The 27,943-nt window shown below is 36.9% G+C and overlaps 1 protein-coding gene across 1 annotated transcript; it reads right to left on the bottom strand.

Moving 5' to 3' along the window:
- Positions 1-67: 67 nt before the first annotated feature.
- On the bottom strand, positions 68-19,542 carry LOC132623127 (suppressor of RPS4-RLD 1). The gene is made up of 24 exons (XM_060337832.1): positions 19,228-19,542; positions 19,043-19,152; positions 16,521-17,209; positions 14,248-14,292; positions 13,978-14,079; positions 13,817-13,897; positions 12,892-12,958; positions 12,437-12,537; positions 12,197-12,304; positions 11,370-11,440; positions 11,143-11,199; positions 10,834-10,942; positions 10,659-10,739; positions 9,469-9,555; positions 8,045-8,251; positions 6,446-6,780; positions 5,471-5,557; positions 4,726-4,825; positions 4,002-4,093; positions 2,326-2,364; positions 2,109-2,199; positions 1,397-1,494; positions 1,010-1,318; positions 68-327 (listed from the first exon to the last, which is right to left on the bottom strand). The coding sequence occupies exons 1-23, from the start codon at positions 19,347-19,349 to the stop codon at positions 1,030-1,032; spliced, it is 3,168 nt and encodes a 1,055-aa protein (XP_060193815.1). The 5' UTR covers positions 19,350-19,542; the 3' UTR covers positions 68-327; positions 1,010-1,029.
- Positions 19,543-27,943: the final 8,401 nt, after the last annotated feature.

The raw sequence follows: 27,943 nt of genomic DNA, 5'->3' as shown, positions 1-27,943 counted from the left end.
TCATTCATCACCACCCTGCAAACTATAGAAGAAACGGACTCGTCTATCTGCATATAGAAACACAAAATACAGAGATAACAGACCCATTTATTTATTTCTTTTAAATAATCATCCTGAAATCTATCATGGTAATCTATAATCTAAAAGAAAGGAAACAACGAGAAGGCAGATCATACATAACACAACTAGAATACAACATTTCACAAGTAATGATACACTTGGAAAATGGCAATAATGTAAAACATCTCGCCTCAATTCATCCGTTGCAGGATCAAGTCCGGGAATGCACCAGCGAAATTCCTCCAGATAAATAATCTCAGATGAAACCTATTTGCAGGGAATATATGAGAAAGTTAAGACATTAAACAGAAGTAATCCACTCAAGTAGTTGCACCCTCACATTTCATAGAAACATTTCACTTTGTTCCCACCGATAAAAAGCATTGCAAAACTTAGAACTGCTGAAATTTCTAACGAGTTAAGAGAAGCTTTAGGGTTTATGAACAGGAACTATCAAAGCCAAATTGCATTTATATCCTTGTGAAAGGTGCTAGTACTGTATCCCATACTTTCACCCACTTAAAATTTAAGTAATTTCCTATGGTTTTAATTCCAATGATGCAACATTTGACAGAGACCAACTGGTTTTAACATCCAGTTGACAGAAAAATCCTCGTGTTTAGCACCACAGCCCCCAAATGAGGGTTCTAGTCTTTTTAGCCACCAACAATTCAAGCCTATGATGCTGGTTGCCTAAAAGACTAGAAGAACCTCATTTCAAGACTATTGTGAACGCACCTCTTTTGAGTAGATTAAGAATTTGCCCTTTGTCAAGTGCATGGTCTTAGTATAATTGAATACTCCTATTAAAATCGGAGAGGTGAAATACAAGGGAAACCATTTCACATGCGGACGTGCCCCAAATTTTGCTTAACTACAAACGGCAAACCTCAAAATCCAGCAGAACAGAGTAGAGAAATTTGTGTCCTTCGTATGTAAAGCAACTTACCGATAAATGATGTTTCTCCCTTAGTCTGAATAGGTGCTCAGAGCAGCAACAACTGATCCAGTCGTCTCAAACGTTGACGTGACATCTGGGTAACTTTTCCAGGATGTGCTGACTTTGAGAGATGGGTATAACCATCTCTTTACAGAATCTACAAAGGAATTCGGGTCAAACTCCAGGATAGCTTCCCAATCCACCTGCAGACCTTTTGGAATACTTCCTGTGAACTCCATATTAGCAGCCAGGAATAATCCAAGCAAAACTGTGAACCCGACAACAGCAGTTCCTCTGGAAAGCGGCATGAAATTATACCTGCAAAATTATCAGCCAAATTTAAGAGAACCATATACTTCCTTTGAGATCAACCAAATAGAAGTTGATATGTCTTACCAGTAATATGTCATCCTTAAGATTGCATCTCTCACATTTTCAAGCACATCAAAATCTGTTGACCCATAATTCTCACCACAGTAAGCATCGCAAAGAGCCTGCATAACAATTTTGTATTCAACTTGGTTACTAGAATACTATCATTTAAACACCAAACAGAAGCCGCATGTGTGTCTCAAGAACTAATAAACAGAACAAAAGGGAAAACAATTTGAGCTACACAAACAAAAGCAAGCAATAATAGCAAATGAATGGGCATAGATAAAGCCTCAGGTAGGAACCAAATATTAGGTCTCAAACATGTTCAAGTATGAACTATATGCCAAATCATTTCAGAAAGACGATACTCTTAACACAAACCCAGATCTTCCCAGGTATAATGCTTAGTTTTAGAAATGTCTCAGGGAGGAAATCTGCTGAATTCAGTGCTTAGCAATTTAGAGAGAGATAAGAGAGAGAGGAGGAGGCAAAATCTCTTTATAAAAAATGAGAGTCTAATATGAACACATTCTCAATCTGACTAATATAGGCTTATTGTAAGACTTCACTGATCATCTCCGAGCAGGCACAAGATGAATCAACCCTGCAAAACTATACTATAAAGGATTTTTGTTTCTACTGTCTTACATTGATGTTATATTGCTTTTAAATGTCCAAAAACTATGTCCTGGCAGTAGAAAATGGCTTTCTAGATAATAAATGTGGGGGATACCTCCCAGGCGGATGTCATCTCAACATCAAAATCATCCCATCTAGCAGGTGTACAAGGTGTTCTAATTGCGAAGTCGTAACCAATCTCACCCCTGAAAGGAACAACAAAAGTTGACAGGAAGTAAGAAAAATCAGAACTGATATAAGCGATACTTCACTCAAGTCATCCTCTCCATACACAAAAGGTTGAATTCCAATAAGGTTAGATGGTGTCCTACATTTTCATGAGAGTGATCCTTGTTCCTTCGAGGCGCTTCCTGATCAGGCAATAAGAAAGGAGGGAAAATTAGAAATAGAACACCATGGTGAGAGAAAATATTCAAAAGTGACATGCTGTTTGTTGGGTTTTTAAAAGACGAGGCAGCAAAAAGGTTTGAAAGTGTTGATTGAAAAAGTGTCTCTATTATTTTATTAATCATAAAGGGGCTTTAAATAGTCAATTGAACAACAGAAAATCTGCATAAAATCTGCAGAACAATTTTAAAAGCCTAATAAAAACTCAACAACCTAACCTCTTTCTAAAATTTAAATTCAAATAAAGTAGACTCATCCTAGAACTAATCTACTTATTATTCTAATAAGAAAATTACTGCAGTAACTGAAAGCAATATCCAACACTCCTCCTTTGCTTCAGTTGCTACAATTTAAAAAAGTTCCTCCTCCTCAATTTCTGCTTCTGCAAGTTGTGCTCGAGTATTGTTTTTAAACTTGCACACTTTCATAACATGGCCTGTTTGTTTGCAATTTCCACATATTGCATCACGTCTCCACCAACAAAAATTTTCTAAGTGTGTTTTCTTTTTGCAGTATTTGCAAACAGGATAGTTAATTTTTTCTTTTCTGTTTTGAGAATAAAAAGCACCCTCAGTAACTCTGTCTTGTCTGAAGGCTCTTCTTTGCTCTTGTGCTTGAAGAGCACTTATTAGTCCTTCAGCAGAGATGGTAGAGAGATCTTTAGACTCTTCCAGAGATGAAATTTTAGACTCAAATCTGTCTGGAGTTGTCACAAGAATTTTTTCTACTATTCTGTCATTTTTGAAATCCTCGCCAAGCAGCCTGATTCTATTAACAATCAAAGAAATTTTTTCAAAATACTTAATAGTAGTCTCATCCTACGAGATTCAAAATCTCTTTTCAAATTCAAAATTTGCATTTGCCTGATTTGGTCACTTCCTTGGTACTCCTTTTTTAGTTTTTCCCACGCTTCTTTTGCTGTCTCACAAGCAATGATTTTAGAAAAAATTGAATCTGCCACTGAATTTTGAATTACAGTATTGGCTTTGAATTTTTTGGTTTTCTCTTCTGAATGAGATTTAATTTGGGCCAGGGTAGGATTTTCAGGGAGTGGTTGTAAGGGTCTATCTTCCATTACGACTTCCCACAGATCATAGGCTTCAAGATATAATTTCATTTTCACCGACCAAATTTGATAATTTTCGCCAGTGAAAATTTTTGGGGCACTGAGAGAGAGACTGTTGCTTGCCATGTTTGAAAATTGGTTAAAAAATGGTTTAAAATGGTTTTTGAAAATGGTATGAACTCACAGATCCCGTAAGATCAATGGAGGCTCTTGATACCAATTGTTGGTTTTTTAAAAGATGGGGCAACAAAAAGGTTTGAGAGTGTTGATTGAAAAAGTCTCTATTATTTTATTAAGCATAAAGGGGCTTTAAATAGCCAATTGAAGAACAAAAAATCTGCATAAAATCTGCAGAACAATTTTAAAAGCCTAACAAAACTCAACAACCTAACCTCTTTCTAAAATTAAAATTCAAATAAAGTAGACTCATCCTAGAACTAGTCTACTTATTATTCTACCAAGAAAATTACTGCAGTAACTGAAAGCAATATTCAACACTGTTATACAGTATAAAGACAACAAATAAAAAAGTACCCTTCAAGTGCCGTACTGTTACACCAGGTGGCCAACCAAAAGTCTTGACCAACAACTCTGTAAAGATCAGAGCTGGATTCTGCAGTCATTATCTGGAAAGTACAGGTGAGGTGTTAATTACCACCAGCCGAGAGAAGGCATGGCAACAAAAGTAGTAATCCTAGCAAGTGAACATCTAAAAGGTAGGAACACAAAAAAGCTCCAAAAAGGAAAATAAAGCTTATCATAAGGAAAAAGAAGTAGCCCCCCTACACAAGAACCAAGCTTTCCTGGAAGAGAAGATTAGGTCTTCATCCTGAAAAGTTGAATTTCACTAGTGTCTATGCAACACCTCTTTTTATTGGTATGATGGGGACTTGCCTCAGTGCAACACGGGGATACGATCCACCAGAAAAGAAGAAACTAATAAGCAGACAGTTTCATGTTTCATAGGGCCACATGAAGTTGCTTGTGCTGTTTTTCAGCTTAAAATATTTGAATGGAAGATTCTACTAGTTTGATTTCAGAGAGCCATCAGATACATCCAAGGAAGAAATGTGACCCATATAACATCAGCTAATTAGATTTCTTAACTTGCTGATTTTATTGTCATGGGAGATGCTATAAATTCAGTATTTTGACAAGAACCAAAAAAACAATTATCAACCACCAAAAACTATACAATGTGAAAAATAGGTACGACAGTGCAAAAGATTGAACTAAGGTCATAAGCAAACAGACTCACTTCTTGCAATTTCCGTTGTTCAGAAAGATCAATTATCTTGTCTTCCTTGTTGCACACTGATTTCTTCTCCTTGATAACAGCCTTGGCAACGGTCAAGGTTCTGAACATTGACAGACAATAAGAACCTTGAGGAGGAGCTAATACAAATCAGAAAGGTTATGATTTTTGACCGTCAAAAGGAAATGTTATTGGAGGATGATCCCAGCAGCAATCTTTTGGAGTATTTGGAAAGAGAGAAACTGCAGATGTTTTGATGGAATATCAACTTCCATAAGTTTCATTAAGGCTAGATGTTTAGTTAATCTTTTCAATTGGCACTTTTTCTCCCCTGTAAACAGTGTGGATAATTTTTGGATTTTGTTAGCTCCCTAACTCTAGCACAGTAGGGTCTTAGGGGATATCTTTTTGGATCTTTTGACTGGTTTACAGATTTTTGCTCAGCTAGCTTCATGTTAATTCTTGTTTGAAGCAGCTCTATGCTTAGTTGTAACCTCTGCATCTTCTTGATGCCATTCTAATACATTTTAATTACTTCACCAAAAAAAAAAAAAGGAAATGTTATTGATGGCCAGCAGCAAGAAGATGTTGTAAAGTAATTACAAGGGTAGCATCAATTACAAATCTTGTAACGAGCTCAAAAGGTCAATCATGGCATCAGTCTCATTTGCAGTAGCCATGTTACACCAAAAAAACAAAAACAGTAAAGAAGTACGTTTGCACTTAATCAGAAAAGTAAAGCTATTACCTCTGAAAATTAGGATAGTAGCGAACAACCTTGGCTTGACCAAGAACAAGAGGAGTGTGAGACCCAAATCCAGTATTGAATTCCTCACTATGCAAAAAAGACGAGAATCTCATCAAAAAGTAAAGCCAAACGCAGCATATTAGAATTTTAGTCACTTGGAAGGAAGTTGTCTCGAAGGGCTTACAATTTCTTGGGATCCATGCAGACTTAGAGAAAGAGGGCATAACGGAAGAAAAAGAATCTATATAGGAGATGCTGATGAAATAGGAGCGCATTCTTCCAAGATTGATTCAAACACATTCTTGCTAACCGCCCTTACTCCGAAAAGGGCTTATTCTATTTGCCATTTGAGGAAAGAGAAGATTAAAGCAAGAGAACATGACCGGTGTTTTAATATCCCTACCCATGCTACATACAGACTGAGAAAATATAAGCATAAAGTTTTTTTGATAAAGTAAGGGAGAGACTGAGCAAATATAACAATGATTTCATCCATATATTGATGCATAAGGCTAAACTCATGACCTTTTCCATATAAGATGCATAGCTGATAGTACCAAGAGAACACAACCAGTGTTTGAGGGTGAAGTACAACAATACCAACACGGAGAGCTGGGAAATAACTCCATAGCACTAAAGGATCGAGTGAAGCAAGTTAAGCGAGTTGAGGGAGGGCTTCGTTCATGCTTGAGGTGAAGGGGGTGATTCTTATATTCTTTATGTACGGTGAGAATATCATCGTGTACTCAATTAAATTCGAAAAGACTTTGGAAAATGCAGTAGATATTTGTTAAAATGCTGAGACCAAGTATAGATTTCAATGACCTTCACAACAGACCCTTGTGGTCCGGCCCTTCCCCGGCCCCGTGCATAGCCGGAGCTTAGTGCACCGGGCTGCCCTTTTTTTAATGACTAATTAAACTTCAGTACATTAACAGCTTGGTTAAGAGAACAATAGAAAACAAGGTGGAGTACCTTAGCTTGTTAATCCACACCACTGGATCACATGGTTCAGATATTTGTCTCCATTTGACAGCCAATGAATACAAGTGGTTCCATGACATCATAGAACGTCCAGTTGATCTATCATCAATCAAACTGTATAAAGTAGATGGTTCTGAGGAACTGCTAGTGCTACAACCAGCTCCACCCCTGTTTAAACTAATAGAATTCAGTTTTTCCCTTCTCCTGAGTCTCTTCCCAGACTTCGTTGTGCCTTTAGTTGAGTTTCTCCATTCAGCTTGTAAGGCACGCCAAGCTTTTGAGACTTTTTGTGCTATCTCAATAGCAGCTAATCCTGCCATGCGATGCTGACAATTGCAAAAATATTCTCAGATTAGGATGAAAGAATAACAACTTTGTGGGAAGCATGTTTGTAGAAGCATATAAATTACATATCAAATTAAAAAGGAAAGTTGACTTCACAAAAAATTATGAACTCACCATCTGCAGTAAAGATTGCAAAAATAAAAGAATATCAATCATAAGGTCTAATGGATAAACTCGGTGCAATAGATCCTCTTCAATAGATAAGTAAAGAGAAATTTCGATCATGAAAAAGCAACACAAGTTAGAGAGGCGCAAATCTAATACTACAGTTTACTACCACTGCACAAACTAACTCAACTAAATAACTACAAAGAGCATCACAGTTAACAAAAGAAATTGCTCCACAACATACAGAATTAGAGGCGGAAGCCCAACTGCTTCTTGAAAGTGTCTCCCCCAAACATGAGACAGAACCAATCATAGACATGGCCTGTAGCACAATATGAGCCTCTAACGTTTAACCACCCGGCGTCATGTATCAATTAAACTTACAGCCTAAAGTAATATATCTGGACAAAGCGAACAATGCCGAGTGCCACCTCAAACCGCTCCAATGGTTATTTTGTTCCTCTACCAAGCGGCTAACTCAAGCAGTTTACAAGCTATTTTGATAATACTATCAAAGGGACAGGACGGAGATGGTCCAAATTTAGAAGGTTGAGAAGTAGCCAATTTTCTTGGAGATTTTATTCCTTCAGGTTTGTAATGTAAATTCTGCTGAAATGGTGCTTTGAAAACCAAGGCCTTCTTAGAAAACCAATCAACTTCATATATTAAAAGTTATTTAGAGCCTGTTTGGATGGGCTTATGCCTATAAGCTGCAAACAGCTTATAAGCTGCTTTAGATAAGCTAAGTCAAATTGACCCAATTATTTTTTTGAGCTTATTTTAAGCACAAAATGACTTTAAGCTGGCCAGCCAAACACTCAAAAAGCTGAAAACAGCTTATAAGCAACTTATAAGCCAATCCAAACGGGCTCTTACATATCAGTCCAAACCCCTCATTTACAAGGCTACCAACCCAAACAAAAGCTTCTGGTAACATTTGCTTGTTCTTTTCCTTCACTTCTCTCATCATCTATATCAAGATAACTCCAGCAGAGATGTGAAAGCAAGCATAAAAAGGTATCCAAAAAAGCAACGGGAAATCAATTAGGTTTGTCAAGGAAAATGCAGAGCGTTGGGATTAAAAAAAGAAAAGAAAAAAAGATAGTTAACTTAAGATTAAACTCTTATTAGAATTACCTGGCGCCTATTATGCAAGAAACCAGGGCAATGATACTGGATATTCCTGCCGATAGAATCTGCAGCCTGTAGAAGGGCATGTTTTTGCTTGGTGAAACTAAATTCTTGCTTTCTTAGCTTTCCCTTTTTCAAAGATTCTTTTAAAGGAGGTTGCCTGTAGACCTTTTCACAAACATTTTTTGGGTGCAGCCTTTTGCACCAATACTCCTGAGAACAGAAGGAAAGAAAAGGGAAGAATTGGGAAAGAAGCATAAGAACACGAAGTCACTGGAAATAAATAACTTTTAAGATAAGGAATTCACTGCCAACAAAAGCACTTTTCAGATGACAATTCACTTCATATAAGTATTTACCACTTTAGACCCCGAGATTTACAAAAACTGATTATTAGCCCCTAAGGTTAATGAAATGGATCCTACATATCTGTCAAGAAATCATCATTTCATATCAAAAGTTTTCCCATGACAGATCACTTTGTAAAGGTATCACCCTGGACCCTCCAGGTGTATAAAAGTAATTAAAGCATCATTAGGTTTATGAACTGGAGGCTACACATCATGCAAGAAAACTGTCACCAATATTTGCATGTGCTCCCTTCATTGATTATCTTTCCTGACTAGAATCGGTAATTTTGCTCTATCCATTTGGAAACCCGTGACTTTTTGCATAACTTTTAGTATTTTCAAGAATCCGTACGAGCTACCCACATCCATGTCATACTCATTCAACATGGATCAGCGAAGGAACATTGGCAACTAACTATGCAGGAGCAATATGCACCAAATAAAGCACATAGTTAAAGACTTAAAAGTGCGAGCAATCCGTGGCGGCAACTCAGTGACAGCAACCATTACGTCTCTGGATAGTCCTTGAACCCATGGTCACTCTACTCATGCAGGATAGAGCTATTGAGCAAGAATCTGTTGTAGCAATCGTATGAGACAAACGGTTGAGAAGATATTAAATATCATTTTCCAACCCTTTAGCGGGGGTTAAGGAAATGATGTGGACTCTAAAGAAGGTTTCAAAGCCTAAAAAGGAGAACTCTAAATAATAGTGTATGAGCATGTTAAGTGATATGGTGAAATGTACAACTACTTTGAAAGAGTTGTACTTCCACGAGAGTTCAGGGTTAAATCCTTCGGGGAAGCTTAGAATCCAATTCAAATATAATCTGTAAGGCCTCATTTCTTTCAACTTCATTCGTTCTCCCAATTCTCTGCGCACCTTCAAAGTTCGATGTAATTCCCACCAGATAGTACTTTTTGCTATACCTTCAAACTTCATTCATTCTCCCAGAAAGAGGTGGCACAGATACTACCAGAATATTCCCTTTTGTTTTAATGAGTGGTGCTATCAAAATAAATCCTCCGGCTCTTGAACTATAGAATTACTAAGCAATATATTCTCTTTTTACACATTACCTTGAAAAGGGGATCAATATCTCCATCAATATCAAACCAACAAAATTCGCTGTTGATCTTTGACGCTGTGTATAATGCAATTTCTTTCTGCAAAAGAAAAATATTGAAAAGTAAAACATATGTTATTCAAACTTAAATTGATATGGACAAAAGCTAACAGCGATAGAGAGATCAATTGGTGTCTCATGATAACAGCTGAGCCTGAAAGCCTTTTGTTGCAGGCAGTCAGCAGGAGGTTGTTTGCAAGAGTGAGGAAGGAGAAGTACCACGCAACTAGGATGAAAAGAGTTGCCACGGGATTATTAAATGGTACGGAAGCAAAAGTTTTTTTTATAATATGTGTAATAGTAAAGTGAAAAACCCACTAGCCAACTTAACTAGGTTCGCGAGCTAGCATCTGTCAGTTCGAGCTTTTGATAGGGACATTTGTGCTAGGTTTGAATTTGCCAGATGCCTAAAACTCAATCATAATCAAGCTTAAACCAAGCCAAGCTTGGCTTTGCTCATCTGCATCCACATTTGCCGCTTCGACCCACACTGTCCACAGTGGCTTAACGGAACAAAATGACGGTCAGAAATGTAGCCACTGTTTGGACAATATGTGGGAAAATGCAGTATTGCTAAATTTCTGACTAAAGTAAATGTAAAATTGCAACTACTAAAATGGCACTTCACCAAAAGACAAATTTGAAATTTGAAATCTGAGTTGCACAATTGATTTCATACTGCATTATTAGTACAACAGGAGGATCTAGATATATTCCAGCAAGGTAACAGTTAGATGGTTATGAAGATGCCAGGACTAACCTGTTTGGATGGGCTTAAAAAAAGCAGCTTATAAGTTGGAAATAGCTTATAAGCCAAAAAAAAAAAAAAAAAATTGGTGTAGTCCAACTTATTTTTTTTGGCTTATAAGCTGTTTTCAGCTTATAAGCTGCTTTAGATAAGTTAAGCCAAACAAACCCAATTAATTTTTTGGGCTTATTTTAAGCACAAAATGGCTTTAAGCTGGCCAGCCAAACACTCAAAAAAACTGAAAACAGCTTATAGGCAACTTATAAGCCAATCCAAACGGGCTCTAAGAAAGCAAAAAGAAACTAGTGCAACACAAAGGAAAACAATATTTAGTACAGGCATAACAATGAACCAGCTTGATGGACGGAAATCTGGCATACCAAATACTTATTTACCTGATAGAACGCCAGACATTGAAGCACAAACTTTTCCATAGAATCTAATTCAAGATCTAAAGCAGCATCATAGTCCTTCACCTACAGCATAAATTCAGAATCAATAATCTGAAATTGGAGACAAGTACTTATGAACATTCAAAGTCACAACAGCCGCGTTTGAAAACTCTCATACTGCTTCTTTATATAATCCAATTGCATGGTAGCAAGAAGCTCGTAGGTACAAGCATTCAATGTTTGCGTTATCAATAGCCAACCCCATTGATAAATCTTTTATAGCATTCCTGTAACAGTATATATAGGCAGTTAATTCCAGGTACATCTTTCATTGAAAGAGGATTATATATAGCGAACTTGAAAAAAAAGAGAGAAACAAAAAGGAACTCATGACAGTGAAAATTTTCTGATGGAAAAACCCACGAATCAATTCCATGACGATTGTATACACTACTATCATTAATATACAAGATCAAAAGGGATGTACCTATGCTCTCCCATTCCATGAAGTAGCAGCCCGCGCAGGTGATATGCTTTTGCATACCTTTCAACGAAAAAGCGTAATTAGAGGATGGATTGTCCAGCTATTTTCCGATTTAAAGATAGGTTTTGTACTTCACCATTCAAATACTCAAGACTAGATAACAAAAATAAGTAAATATTTTTTATCGGTGAAAAATATGTAAATATCAACATGAGATCCTCAGAAATTACCTCCCATCTATTTGCAAAAGCTGACAAAGGCATTCCAAGGCCTTCTCTGAATTTGCTAGGTCTTGATAAAACTGCCACCAAAAATAAAGATTCTTCAGTTGTCAATACACCATTAGAATAATATATTCAAAGAAATCTCATTGTTTTGCCCACATTTTTAAAATAAGTGAAGAAACTCAATCAATCAAGAACTAGTTCAAAGCAGCTCCAGAGTCTTTAAATTTCTAAGTTAAGGCAATAGATACTCGGTAAACGTCTAATTTGATGATGTAAATAATTAATATCAATAGTAAATAATTAATATCAATAATATCTACCAGCTAATCAGGAGATCCTATTTGAAAATGCAACAAAAGCTATTACAATAAATGAGGATACATCTCAGACGATGAACGCTGTCACACAATATCTGATAATAGAGAGCTAGGCACTTCTATCACTGGTTAGGCAGTTGAATGTCTGCTTGCCAAATAAATCTTGATTCTAGAATTTCTTAACATACATGGAGAAGTATATATTTACCTCAACCTTGAGTTTCATAGACCGGTGAAAAAAGAGACAAACATAAACAAGAAATTGGTACAACAAAGGGAAAATTTTCGAAATCAAATGGCAACTTCCTCATCAAGAGACTCTATATCATTTTTTTTTAAATGAAGTGAGGTGTTTCATTTTAAAAAAAGCATCAAGTAGATGCATAATTACAGGGGCATAATTACAAATAGACACAAGAGAGACTATATCATTAGCACTACCAATTGAAGTATCAGGATTCCACGTGGCAGGAAAAATAGGATTAACAGTATCCAGTATATATTCAGAGATACCTGTGCTAGATGAGCCCAAGCCTCGAGGAAATTTCTTTCAATTTGGATTGCTTTCTTATGTGCCTCCTCAGCCTTTCTATATTCTCCAAGAGAGGATAAGGCCAAGCCCTGACAATTTTCCAATTTTTTTTCCACCAGCATTATATCACTATTTATCCAACAAAAATTTCTAAAACTCATGTGGATAAACGTTATTAGCTCATTCTGCAATAATTAGTCGACTCAAGGTCATAGACTCACCAAATATGTGTACGCAGATTTGTTATCCTTATCAAACTTTACACATGTAGAGAGGTCTTCAACAGCAGTTTTGAAATCTTTAAACTTAAAATTGACAATTCCTGCAGTAATTAAGGAGAGTTAGTGACTCCCATGTTAGATTGAACAGACATGATCTTTTTTGAAATCTCAGGTAATTATGAAACATTCGGCCAGAGGTCATTCAATGCTAAATAGTTACAAGGTCAAACCACCTATAGGCCTCAATAACAAATCTGAGTCTCATAAGAAAGATGAAAGTGAACCTTAAAACATTGGAAGTTTCAAATGACACGCGCATAATCTATCAGCCATAAAAAGATCTACAGAAAGTACATATGCCTATTGCTATTATATTTACAGGAACATTATGTCTAACTACGTTAACAGCACATATCTAATTGTTCATAGTAAATGGAAGAGTTCAGTCTCGTCACCTCTTTCATGTAAGATATCGGCAGAGTCTGGCTCAAACTCCAACGCTTTGGTCAAGTCTGTAATTGCCTGGTGAAAATCATTACATTTAGGTACGCCAATATCAATCATAGTACTATTACTGTGAAACCAAACCTTTAGGGCGTGAAAATACTTTAACCGTAACTACTATCACTCTCAATGGGATCATTGGAGCAAAAAAACTAAAACTAAAACTAAACCCATCAGAGTGATAAAATTAAGTTCTAGACTACCAAGAAACTCCCAGGATCAAAAGCATGCAGCTGAAACTTTTTTACGATCCTGGCTGCATTTTAGATGTCGACTTTTATTGGAAGATGGTCATAAGTTGTGATATAGCTCAAGCCTTGGTTAGACCATACAAATCTGTTTCATCTTCCATCATTAACTCTATAAGCTACACAAGTGTGGCCTAGTGGTCAATGACACCATGAGGTCTCAGGTTCAATTCCCTGCAGAGACAAAAACACTAGGTGATTTCTTCCCATTTGTTCTAGCCTTGGTGGATAGAGTTACTTGTGTACCTATTGCTAGTGGGAGGTGGCATGTATCCCGTGAATTAGTCGAGTTGCGTGCAAGCTGGCCCGGACACCACGGTTATCAAAAAAGAAGTCCAAGTGCATCTTGATAATATCCCTAGCGGTCTAAATAGAGTCTGATTGCTATTTACGCTATTTATGAATATTTAGTTTCTGAATCTGATAGCACAAGTGCTAAAATTCAGCAATTCCACATCATTACATTGCGCATCACATCCATGGAAGAAATTATTGAAAGTTGACAACAACAAACCCAGTGTAATCCCACAAGTGGGGAAATCGTTGAAAGTTGGAAAACAGAAAAGAATACCCTGAAGACAAAGCCCAAAAGACAGCTGAATAAATAGACAAAATACAAGTCTCATACCTCAGCAGATTCACCTAATGCAGCACGTGCTTGCCCTCTGCGTTTCCAGGCTTCACCAGCAGATGGATTTGATTGTATAGCCTGAAAGGCAGATAGTAAATATTTACAATAGGGTTGGAGTATTACCTCAATTGGTACTTAAATGGAAAATCAATGCAAACCTTTGTAAAATCAGAAATAGCTGCATCAAGTTCTCTTTGGAATGCCAACGCTGTTCCCCTGCCAATAAGTGCCTCAGGATACGTTGGATCTTCTTCTAGTATCTGTGTTTTAGGTAGAAGAGAAGAAGCTCCGTAAGTAAGTTCAGCTTGCCAAACACAAGTCTTCAGTTGAATCCATAAATCAAACATGAAAAAGGGCAAATAAAGCACAAGGCACATCTAGCAGACACAATTAGTAAACCACCGAAGAGCAGTAAGGCTAATGCTAACCTTGTCAAAGATGGACACAGCATTACCATATCTTCCTTCATTAACCTGAAATCACCAGAAATAGTGTTTTACACTTCTATGTTTGGTACACGATGACGCGTACAACAACTATTACTACGCCTTAATACCAAGCAAGTTAGGGTCGGCTAGATGAATCCTCACTGACCATATTTCTCCATTTAAATACGATGAAGAGAGCAATGAGAAAATATATCGGCTATACAGGAAAATGGAGGATAAAATCAGTATCTACAAATATCTACTTAAGAAGAGGAAGTTAATTTTGCTAATCAAGACATGGGAATAGAAAGAAATAGTTTAACTCATGTCCTGGTTAGTTACATCTATTGAATCTCTGAATGGGTGCAATCTCTTTTGAAACTTCTTTCAGGTAAGTCTTGTGTTCACTTTGCTAGCTTCCATCTAACATACTAATTATGCACAATTTCCACTACAAAATGGTGTTGCTGCTCAAGTTACAAAGGTAAAACTTCTTGTTTTAAGGGGGAAAAAAAAAACTATTGTTGCTAGATTAACCATGGTGTTGTGGATTAACCATAATATTTCAAATTGTATTTATTATCTCAGAGATTATTGATCTTGTTGAGAATATCTGTAATTAAGGACTTGGATTAGGAAATATTATGTATAGGAGATCAGGCAATATTACATATACCAACAAACATTAATCAGGGAGATTCAATTTTCCTATATTAAAACATGTGTATATACTATTTAAACTTTATTCGCTTGAGGCAATAGCAAACTGAACATTTTTCACGATTCTCATCTTCTCTCTTTCTCATGATACAAGTCCTGATATAGAGTCCATTAACAAATTTTAAATTACTCTCATTAAAAAAAATAAGTATTTCGCAATTGCATGACACAACATCTAATTGGTTGCTAATGTGGCTAACCAGTCTCTCCAGGCTCCTTGTGAAATACCATAATCTTCATTCTAGCATAAATCAAGGGATTTTTGGACAACTACTTTTGCATTACGACAGCATACACACAAGTTTTGGATATTCTAATGTAAACTGAGCAAGCAGTTCCTCAGGTAGAAGATCCAATTTAGAAAAACTACATTTTAAATCGTGATAATCTAATATCTTGGAAAAGTAAGCAACGAGACATGATGGTCAAATCAATTGCAAAGCAGAATATCAAGCCGTGATCTCAGCCATATCTGAGCATCTATGGTTAAAGTAACTTTTTCTAGAATTGAAATTTGAAGGAAATAATATATTAAGTTGCCTTGTGACAATCAAGCCACGCTATATATTGTTGCAAACCTTGTTTTTAACGAAACCATATGCACACAGAGATAGACTGTCAAATTACCATCATTCTTTTGAATAACAATGGTGTCAGAGCCACCCTACAGGCATCTCGACTATTCCAGTGGGTATCTACATGATTGGTGCAAATACTGAATAACTCTCCCCCACAGATTAGGGGCATATGAAGGTAAAAAATGACCCCATTAGCTTGAAGAAATAATGAAGTTAAACATTCCCACAATTCTGCTCTTCTTTTCTCTTTTTTATACCAATGTAGTACAGAGTTGTGAGACTAGAGAGAGAAACAATGACTGTTTTTTCTTTTTTTGAAATTGGTAACATTTGTATTGAAAGCACTAGGGCAGTGAAAAAACCATGTTTACAGAGGAGAGATCCCCACAACCAACAAAAATACAATGACTGGTAATCACAAGCTTTTATTGACATCTTAAGTTTAAACAAAGCAAAACTTGCAATCAAGCGGACTGCAAATTTGATACTTAACTCCATAAATTTAACAAATATAAAAGAAATAGAAATTAAAATCTGGCAACTGAACAATACGAGTTCTGAAAATAGGTCCCAGGCTTGAACCTATGCAGTATCTTCCAGTTTAGTTCACAAAAATAAAAGTGGAGTGCAATCAGCAAATTACAACTGAAATAGGCAAAGTGAACATGACAGACATGAGGACTGCAGTAGAAAACCTTGTTTGCTAAGCATGAGCATGGTACCCCAGTACCTAGCAGATATCTCAAGAAAAATTTCATTTCTCTTGTCCGACCTACTTAATTTGATAGAAAATAAGCTCACAATTTGAGACTTGTAGCTGATCCTTCACATATATTAGAAGTTAAAAATGTATTGTTATTTGAATTTCAATAAAGAAGAATAGCATATTAATGAACAACTGCACTAACAGAAATTATCAATTGATGGACTAATGCTTCCTGTCCTCATTGCAATATCACAAGATAGGCAGTGTACCTGTGCTATTCCCCTTGATAGTCGGAAATCAACATTAATTGACTTGGTCTTGTTAACCCTGGTAACACAGAATTTTTTGTTTCTCTTGCCTTCATCACTCATTTCAAGGCGAACATCACATTTATTATTCAACTGACTGAGAATTTCCTGTAACTCATTTGGTTCTGACTGTTCACTTGATTCACTAGTTACTGCAGATGATTTCCTGCTGTCTTCAGATATATCACTTAACTCACTGCAAACCAGAGATGGATAACCCAATTTTTTGCCATTGTCTTTGGTTCCATTTGCCTGTCTCTCATGCAATCCATTTGGTTTACGCTCGATCTTCTTCTGCTTTTTGGCATTCTTACTTGAGGAATTCTGTGTAACAGAGCTATTATTTGATTTCTCACAGCTATCCAACATCCCACTGCTACATGCTTTGAGCTTCATATCTGAGGCCTTACTATTATCACAAGTTTCAACAGATTTGGTAGAAAGCAGAGGCCCAGTATTGGATTCAGGGTCAGATGACTCCACCAACTGATTGTCTCTGGCAGCTGCGGTGTTCTGCTTTGCAATTTTGAGCAGCTCTTCAAGCTCTAACAGCTGCTTTAAGTCTGCAGACTGATGAACCGCATGTTCATACCCTTGCTCCCAAAGTAGAAGAGATTCCTCTTTCTTACCAAGAGCAGATAATGCACGTCCTAAACGACAAGTATCAAGTAACTTCGTCACATAATGCTTCAAACTCAAAATCAGTTAAGCATAAACTGCCAGTTCGTCAAGGCTTTAAGAACATTGAAATTTCTGCTGCATATTCTAGAACCACATATAGGGAAACTCCACAGAAGTCACACGAGAATAATTGACAATACAGATTTTTATATCATTATTTCAAGGGCTATGTTGCACGCAAAAGACAAAAAATGTACTTGATCTTCTTATTTGACCCAACGGTAAGAGTTGTTGTCATGATACCAGGAGGTCACATGTTCATGTTGTGGAAATAGCCTTTTATAGAAACGTGCGTAAGGCACTAAAGCTGCGTACAATAGACACAATATGGTCTGACCCTTCCCTGGACCCCATGCATAGAATTCAATCATTTTCCTCTGAATGTATAAATCTTGAGGCAGTAAGATCAGTTAGAGTAATAGTAAAATGATACTTTCACTCCAATTATTCTCGATGACCTGTTGGAAGTTATTTCATTTATCAGTTTAACATATGATGCTATTGTGTAAATAAGGTTTTTCCACAGATGCATAAAACGCTGTTAACTCATACAGACCAACTCCAATCACACATCTAGAAGTCTACTTTAGTTTGTCCTTCTAATTGGTCCACTCACTGAGAAAATTGGGGAATCAAATACCAACATGGTGAAAATGCCACAATTCAAACTAGAAAACCATACAAGCTATTATCAAGTGTTTTGGACAGCCTATTCATTCATTGAACTTCTTCAGTAGCCAATCTAAGCAGGTCAATCCTCCAGTACACAGATAGAAACCTTGACCATTCAGCAAGTGATACGAGCGCACCAAATTCATCATTTTTTTGTATCATTTTATGCATTGAACTGAAGTACATCACTTGGAAGGATAATCTTAGAACACTGTTCCATTAATGTAAGTGACCTCTAACACTAAAAAACCCCACTTCTAGTATTTGTTGGTGTCTTCATCACTAAATTTATTGATCATATATAATTTGGGCTCTTCATTTCCTATAACTAAGAACATAGGTCTCAACACTATGGTCAGTCCAGGGAAACGAAGGAAAGTGAAACACATCAATTTAATCTCCACCCCGAACTATCTGTCATCGTCTTTAGCTTGTATGCTCATGGCATCGAGGGGCTAAAAAACTGTGGCCGCGCCTATTCCTGAGGTTAATCGAGATCGTGGTTCATTTGCTTATAAATTTGGACGATTATTCTACTGCAAGTTCACCTACGGAGACCATGTTATATCACCGGAAACCTTGTTATTCTCCCACAATTGATAAGGTTTATTGAACCTCTCACGACAACAAAGGAAGCAAATCTGATAGCATAAAAAAAAAATTAGGACGACAATTAAGTAAATTTCGTTTCACTAAATCTTGAATGATTAGGGAAATATCTACTCTTACATAATCCTACCAGGGTGAGAGAATAATGATATTATGACCGCCTTTATTTACCAACCCCTCAACCAAACATAGTGTATATTAAAGTTAAATCATTTCCAAAATACAATGTAAGACCACTATAGGATACAGAATGCAAGTCCAATTTGACCGTTATCAAACAAAATCAAGCTTAAAATGGCTTCTCGGCTACATACTTCATTTAAAGCTAACCATTATTTTGGCGCATAGTAACCAATGATACACGCTTAGAGAAAACCATAAAATAATTTACTGGAAGAAGAAACTTCTAGGAAATTGTAAATTGAGAGTAACACAGTTGAGTTAAGGGAACTGGAAACGTTGCCGTTTCGGCTACCATTGCTTTTTCTTATACGCAGTTATTGGAAATGCAAAGAAGGAACCTTTAAGTATATAAGCTTGAAGAAGCTTAGGATCGAGCTCAAGTGCCTTATCACAATCCTTTATAACATGCTTGTGTAGCTCCAATTGACTATAGCAATACGCTCGGTTACTGAAACAAAACAAAAAATAATCAATCAGATTACAAAAAAATAAAAGATATAGAGCAGTGAGAGACGTAACGTACCAGATGTCTTGAATGACGCAAGTTTGGGAAAGAAGTGAATCGAGAATTCGAATTGCTTTAGACCACTCCTTTGAGCTACAAAGCTTTGCTAATTCAATCCTCTCAGTTACTTTTGATTCCATCGGTGCCTCTAATGGATCGGAAACACCTTAATTGATTTTATTTTTTCTAGTTCTGATCTTGCGGCTCTAAAACTGTTTTTTTATTTTTTATTTTTTGTTCTGGTTTACGGAGAAGGGGTAAAAAGGAGAGGAAAATCTGAAAGAGGAAACGGAGAGGAAAGAGAGAGGGGTTATTAAGGGACTTTGGGAAAGTGGTTAGTAAAGAGATTAATTACATGATTTATGGATTACACGTGTTTAATTGCCCAAGTGGCTATTGGCTCAACGTTCTTGTCATTTCTCATCCCCAATTCTCCCCAAAAAATTGACCAGCAACTCAGGATCCTTGAGAATCACCTTTCTATTTATTTAGGCACTAATTACATCAGTATTCGATTCGATAAAGTCACAACATAAATTTTTTTAATTTAAAATAACACTCTATGTCTATTTGGAGAAAATATTTACTCAAAATGGCTCACATTTCTAATATTACCTGAGACGACCTTTTTGTACATTATTGTACACTTAACACTTTTATACTAGGTTGACTGTATATCGTTTGTATAAAAACTGTTCCAAAAAAAAAAAAGTTGACAGATGTAAATTAAAATTATGTTTACATGAAAGTAATATTTTATACTGGATTGTCTATTGTTGAAATTATCCCTAATAAGTACTTCCTTCGTCTCATTTTTATGTGAAGATATAAAGTACGAGATCAATTTTTTTTAATTTTCTAAGTGAATTTAAATATATAATTTTTAGGTTCTTTAATATAAAATTTATATATCTAACAATTACATAAAAAAATTATAAATTGTAATAATTCATAATTTAAAATATTCAAAGCTATATAAAAAAAATGACCCTCCGAATAGTAAATGCATAAAATTAAGTGTAAGACAAAGGAATTACAAAATATCATGACATATAATTATGCTTTTGTAGTGGTAAGAATGAATTTAATACAAATTATGTAAATCTAGAAAAAATTAAATATAGATTAATAAGGCAATGAATGCATTCCTACATATTACTGAGAATTAAACCCTTCCATTGATTCATGTCAATCCAATGTTGTGTTGCATTTGCAAAGAAGGAGAGAAAATACTATATATTCTTTTTTCACGTTTAATAAAGTGACTAACTGAGCACAGAGAGAAAAAGAATTTCGTTCTTTTGGATTTGTTTATTTTGTGCAATCAAACCATGAAAAGGAAAAAAGAAATAAAAGGAGAATCTCACTTATTTTTATTTATTTGCTTCAGTTTCAAGAAAGCAGGCATGATTTTAATTATGCCACTTTATTACAGTGGGTGACTTGGGATTCTTGATAACCTCGAGGGAGTAATATTTCTTTAACAATAAAGTCTTTTGGCCACACTATTTTAATCATAATGATAAATTTATATGATTATTTAGGACAAATTTAATAATTTATGCTTACTTAATATCATTTTTATCTTTTTTTCTTAAAGTTTATCTTAATTTAAAATTATACAATAGAGATTATAGTGATTTTTACATAAGTGTGGCTAAATTTGGGCCAAATTAATGTGACCATTTTCAGTTTTTTAACATCCTCTAGGGTAAATAATGATAAACGAATTAATGGTTTTCAATAAACATGAAAAGAAAACTACTAGAAAACAAGTAATACACATCACCATCCCAAAGTGTTTGTAGTAGGCAACTAACTACCTCTCATTTGGGAAGGACATATAAATTCTGAGGTTGGTTTATTGTTCATACATTTTATTTTACATATATCTGGTTTAAAATTGGCAACCGAAAGCGCGTTTAGGGAAAAAAAAAAAAAAAAGATACTTGAAAGCACGTGACCTTCCACTGGTACTTCACTCTTCTTCTTTTTTCCACCACCAACTTTTTTTTTCCTTTTTCCAGAACAATTAAAGTAGTCAGCTAAAAAAAAATATATATATGAAGGATCATTGAAGACGCAATGAATAATTCGATTCTGTCAATTTTGTGGTGTGAACACTGAACATACTGAGATTCTTTCCCCTAGCACAAGCATAGAGAACTAATAAAACACTTCTTTTTACCCAACAAGGTAAGAAATCAATTAATCATTTGAGAATTTTCTTGTCTGCTATTAAAATTGGAGGGTAATCGACGTTATATCATTCAAAAGCTCGACTCTATCTCGATGCTCAGAGGAAATAAAGAAGCTTTTGAGATTCCACCTAACTCTAAGACCTAAACGAATCCACTCCTATAATGCAACTTAGAGAATGTATTAGATTCCAAATTGGCCTTGTCTAAATAACTTTCATCCTGATGGCCGCAGGGCGGATTTAGAACACCGAACACCTTCGGCAAAAAATTACAGTGTAGAACACCCTCGACAAAAAATTACAGTGTATATATAGGATAAATTTTCTTTGTTTATGTAAATATATTAACTTTTGAACACCTTGAATAAATGCAAAAGATTAGCTCAAGCGGTCCAGGGTGTTCAAAATTGTCATTGCGTGCTAGGTTCGATTCCCATTAATAATATTATTTTTATATTTAATTTTTATTATTTTTTCGAACCCCTGAATAAATATTCTGAATTCGTCGCCGTTGATGGAACTACAATAAATGGGCTGACAGCCTTTGGAACGCATATTCTAGCTTCCGCCAAGTAGCCTTCTCATACCCATTGAACTTATTGGGCTTTTAGAAAAGGATCTAAGGAGAGACCGATTTAAATGCACCAACTTCCGCAAGTATTAGGCACTGTTTGCCGAGCAGTAATATAATAAACGGAAAAGGCTCAAATATGACATTAAATTATCGGAAATGGCTCATTTACGCTACTCGTCAATAGTTTGGCTCATTTATGCCATCGAACTATCCGGAATGGCTCATCCATGCCATTTTCCAATAAAGTCGGTTTTACAATACCAGATATGATACTTGGTCACTAATTAGAGGTCCATGTCGTTTAATTAAACCAGCACAAATTAAATCCTAAATTAAACTAAAACCCGACCCAAAAATCTGTGCTGGTTTAATTAAACGACATGGACCTCTAATTGAAGACAAAGTATCATATCTGGTATTGTAAAATCTGCGTTAATGAAAAATGGCATGGATGAGCCATTTCTGATAGTTCGATGGCATAAATGAGCCAAACTATTAACGAATGACATAAATGAGTCATTTCCGATAATTCGATAGCATATCTTTTTTCCGTATATTAAAAAGTCTTTGTTGTAACTTGTAAGTAACAAATAATCCGCTGCTTTCGAAGCTTCCAGGGTGGGGTCCAATGTTGAATGCAATTGGTGAATAGCAGAGGTTTCCACTTGGCGAATGAAGCTTATAATCTCATTTTCAACTCTTTGTGGGGAATTAAGGAAAAACATAAAAGTATTTTCAAGTAAAAACTCATAAAACGATTGATACATTCAAGTCACTTTATCATTTTCTTTGAAAACGCAGTGATGTTTCACCAAGCCAGTGAACTAGAATTGCAAAAATACTTGTGATAGAATGTGGAGTGATCTCACACTTTAAAACAATTTATGTATCCACTCTTCTACCTCCATCGCATTCGTACAAATAAATTGAATTACTCACAATCACCTTTTACACTCTAGTGCATACAACTTGAGCACTAACCAAAGTAAATTACATATGCCTCAAGTTTGCAGGATTCTTGGTGGGCTGAGCTCTGAATAAGCAAATATTAGCAGTTTAGCACATAATATTGCTTGTATCCACGTGGAGCAAACGATTCCCAAACAAAAACAGAGCTTTCGTTCAAAGAAAGATGACAAAACATCCAATGGGGCCAGCATTAATATCTCATATGGACTCAGAGCCTACATTAGTACTGTTACGGGCTGCCTTCGTTGTACCTTGGTGCCCATAACCCTTGTGTGCCCTAGGAAGGCCAAGCGAGTGTCAGCCGTGCAGGAGACGTGCGCAGATGAGAGTCAGCCGCGCGCAGGCAGTGTCAGCCATGCGCGCAGGCAGGATCGGCCGCGCAGGCAGTGTCAGCCATCCGCGGGCGACGTGCACTGACAAGGGGCTCCGACGGGCGAGAGTCAATAAGCATTTAGATATGCTCTATGGCATATTATAAGAGTGCCAAGGAAGTTTAGCAAGGATCTGGGATGAGCCCATGGGCCGTTGGCGGACGAGGCCACGCGCAAGCCTGAGTGTCAGTCTGGTGTGTTTCCGAGCTATGGATGGAATCTTGGGATTTAGGGTGAGAGGACCCTTCCTAGGATGTTATGAAATGTGCTTACCAAGGTTGGCGTCATTTGAAGATCGTTCACCTAAGGGCTTGACTTAGCCAAGAAGCAGTGTCAGTGATAAAGCTCCCGAAGGCTGTATCTCGATCCACGAGTATGGGAATGAGACGAAACTTCATGGAGGAGTGAAGGAAGTCAAGAGAAAGAGTTAGGAACAGACGGCGCCTTATTTGGAGTTCGGAAGAGTGAGAAAGGCCAAGTGTGATTCTCTGGCAAAATGATGTCCAGTGCTAGAACTTGGGTTTTTCTTTTTAAAGCATATATAAGGGGGCAGAGGTGTCTACAGCTCAGCCAGCCTCCCCGTGCGTGCTGTCGTCCAGTTGCACTAAGTGAGCAACCTTGAGGGAGGACCTCAAGGGCTTACCTAGGCATCTCATAGGAGTGTCCTAGGTATCCATACGAGTTAGGGGACTCTATGGATGGCGCCGTGCCTGTGAGCCCGCGTTAGGCGCACAACGAGTGCCGGAGGCTTGACGTAGGAACTAATTATGCCCCGCGGGCTATCTTTATGGATGTTAAAGACCTCCGCGCCAATTGAGTACTCGAGGCACCACTCAAGAGCCTCGTGTATTGACTTGTGAGCTTGGCTTAGGTTCAGCCTTGCAAGCAAGGGTATGTTGGCTTAGACGTGCAGTCGTGGGGTGACGCTGCACTACGAAGGTGTCACACCCTAATCTCCCTAGGGTGTGATGGGCACCCGACCCTTACTTAGGGCCAAGCGAACCCACTGACCCTTAGTGCACACATAATCTTTTTGGACTTTTAAATCAAGTAAAGATGAAATACATAGTACAACTTTCAGAATTATTCTTTTCCGCTGTTCTCAAATCAAATAAAATATAAAATCATATGGAATTCATATCAAACACAAGATGACACATCGGCTGATGGAGCCGCTTACAGAACTGACATTCTATACCCACGACTCTGTCTGCAAAGTCTCTAACATCAATCAGAATCATAGCACATATACTCTGACTTGACAACACTCCAGGAGGAGGTGGAGCTCGCCAATCCCGCTGGAACATCTTTTAGTAATATCTTCCACTCATCTGGGTGTACCTGCGTGGCATGAAACGCAGCCCCCGAAGAATGGAGGTCAGTACGGAAAATGTACTGAGCATGTAAGGCAAGAATCACAGTAAAAGAATCATAATTGACGTAAGGGGTGCAGAAACATATACAATGTCCAGAATACCAAAACTCTTGCCTTTAAAGCATTGATCATGCATATCAATATCATATAGCGTACCCGGCCCGTTATGGGACTCGGTGGATAAGATCATGTCATCATACTTTCATATCATCATGCATACACATACATATACATATATATATACCGTACCCGACCCTCTAGTGAGGGACTCGGTGAATGAAGTCATACCGTACCCGGCCCATTAAGGGACTCGGTGGATAGAATCATGCATGTGAACATCATATATCATATACATACCGTACCCGGCCCTCTAGTGAGGGACTCGGTGAATCAAATCATCATATGCCCTCCTGGCCACCATAACATATCATCATCTCATCATATCATCATATACGTATACCGTACCCGGCCCTCTAATGAGGGACTCGGTGAACAATGCAATAGAGTGCGCACGATAACATACCCGACCCGGGACTCGGTGAAAGATACATTGAGGCATGCACGAGCAGAGTAGTGAGAAACTATATGCATATAAAACAAATTTCAAGACTCGATGAGTACGTACATAAATCGACACTTGAGGGTCATAAACACGTTTCAAGTCAATCCGAGTTAGTATGAAAAAATTATGGACGTTTTAGTACAAAACCTTCTACGAATGTTTCAGAAGCCATTTTGGAAAATCAAAGCAACAATCATATCAAGTACCTTTCGGATATCGTTATGGATCAAATCAAATAGAGCCTTTAGAACCATATGTACGTATCAAAATATATCAAAGACTCAATGGAATAATCGAACGTGCTAGCATTTGAAAATCAAGACTTTAGTCATATCAATTATCTTTCGAATGCCATTCGGAAACATATCAAATAGATCTTCAGACATTATAGATACGCATCAAAACCATATGAAATAGCTTATGGAAGTCAAAAATATTAGCCATCCTAGTGGCTCTAAGAATAGGAATTTCTTTGAAATCATATACATATCGTCTGTTCGTTTCACAAGGATCATGCCAAAAGAAAGAAAGGGTAAGCCTTACATACCTGCTCCGCGTCCTATTAGTTACGCTTAATTGTCCAAACTTGCTATCGCTAATCTACATTCAAGAAGATTTACACAATCATTAGATTTGTCGTCATATACTTGTCTTAATCCTTCAAATGAATTCGTTTACAATCTGCCGAAATTTCGGCAGCATTTCCCCTGTAAATACAACATCCCCGAGAATCCAACTCGGCCAAATTATCAATCAACAATCCGAGAATTTAACTCGGCCAACAACATCAATAATCAATTCAAGACACATTCTAACATTAACGACCCTTGTCACACAACTCGACGGCATTTCGTTTATATTCAATTCAATCCAAAATATATTCTAACATGGTTCAAGAACTTTCAAACAATTCACATAATGTTCAAACAACCCAACCAACATACCACTTCACCCGAAACCTTCCAAATTCAACAAGAACAATAACAACACATTTCTTCTCTTCCAAGTTCATGAACTACACCAACAATCTACATACTAACAACTTCATCAATTAATCCAAAATACATCCTAACGTTAGTAACTTCTTTTACATGATCTAACGACATTTTTCTTATATTCAATACAATCACAACAACCCAACTTACAATCTTCCAAACACATCTCTTGCTTCCAAATTCATGAGTTATATCCACAACCCACACATTAACAAATTCATTCATTTAAATATAAGGAATCATACTAATATCACATTAACTTCTTCAATAATCCACAAACGATTCCAACTTCATTGCAATTCATCAAACCTTCATTTTTATTATGGAATCCACAACATCAACAATCAAACTACTAAATAAAATCAATTCGTCATACCTACACAACATGGCCCTATTCGGCCACCACCTCCACATATATAAATCATGAATTTCATCCATTTCCACATACTTCAACACTCACAAATCATCCATAACACATGAAAGAAGGGGTTAAACCTTACCTTTATTCTTTGACTCCTCTATTCGGCTAGAGCTTCCATCTTGCACCATGAATACTTTGTTTGTTCCAACAACCACTCCATGTTAATTAGGGCCTTCAAATTAGTTGGAATACTAGAAGAAAATAATTTTTCTTGATAAATTTCCATGGCACCAAATTTTTTTGCCAAGGCCGAATACTACTATATTTTTCTTTCTTGAAGCTTCTTCAAGTTTCTTGAATTAGAAGAAGATGAATAATATGATCCATAGGTCATCTTTTATTTATACACATTAAGCATCCATGTGGGCCAAGGCCCACACCACATAAACGGCCCACTTGGCCTATTTGTTTCAAGACTAATTTTTTTTTTTTTTTTGTTTTTGTAATTCATGAAATATTATTTCCCTAATTCCAATTTTGCCCTTAGCCTTTCTCAATATTACCATAGACCACCTTGTGAATTGTCCTTTTTACCCCTAGCCTTCCTTAATATTCCATACTAATAATACTTACAAGCAACTTGTTCATTAAGACAAAACCGGAAAATAGCCTTATCGTAGTTAGCTCGGAATATCCCAATGTACAAAATACGGGATATAACAGAAGGATGCAAGTATGTTGCGAGGGCTATGTTTGCCAATGCCATGGGACAACCATAGGCACATAAAAGAGGACCGCACATGACGAAGGCCAAGGATTGGAAGTTGCCCTACTCAGGCACGACACAAGGCAAGTGTCAAGCTTGAGGATAGGACTGTGCGCGCAGGAGCGACGCTCAGTGCCAGGCGAGGGACATGCATGTCCGTAGCCAACCCATGGGTTGCGCATAGAAGAGACCCAGCATATGAATTGCGCCACAATGGTATGAAAGCAAGACAAGGCTAAAGCCTTGACATCAAACCGGCGGCACAAGGAAAGCTAAGCCTCTGAGGCAAGCTTCATCATAGGCATCGGGTCGTGCCAAGAAAACCTGGGATAGAGAAAGGCTGACTTGTAGTCAGGTGGGACTACGGCCGCTGCACGGGCTATTTGTGTGCCGCTGCCGCTTAGGAGGAGTCGGCCCGTGACAGTACTCGTTACCTTTTGCTCATTGTTATTTTTGTTTTTCCTTTTATTAGACCGATGCACACTTCCATCCAGAACCTCAGGATTAACCAACATTAAAGCATAACGAAAATAGAAAATTTATATAGCCTATCTCAACAAG

Source organism: Lycium barbarum, chromosome 12, assembly GCF_019175385.1.
Source record: "Lycium barbarum isolate Lr01 chromosome 12, ASM1917538v2, whole genome shotgun sequence".
NCBI classification, from domain to species: domain Eukaryota; kingdom Viridiplantae; phylum Streptophyta; class Magnoliopsida; order Solanales; family Solanaceae; genus Lycium; species Lycium barbarum.
The sequence above is the reverse complement of the archived record's forward strand: the minus strand, read 5'-3'. Positions and strand labels throughout refer to the sequence as shown.

Bases quoted from the DNA above. Each gene is read 5' to 3' on its own strand.
- LOC132623127 (XM_060337832.1), bottom strand. From the start codon at position 19,349: ATGGAATCAAAAGTAACTGAGAGGATTGAATTAGCAAAGCTTTGTAGC. The intron at 6,781-8,044 runs GTAATTCTAATA...TGCAATTGTCAG, and splicing joins TCTTGCATAATAGGCGCCAG to CATCGCATGGCAGGATTAGC. The intron at 2,200-2,325 runs GTAGGACACCAT...TGTTCCTTTCAG, and splicing joins AGGATCACTCTCATGAAAAT to GGGTGAGATTGGTTACGACT.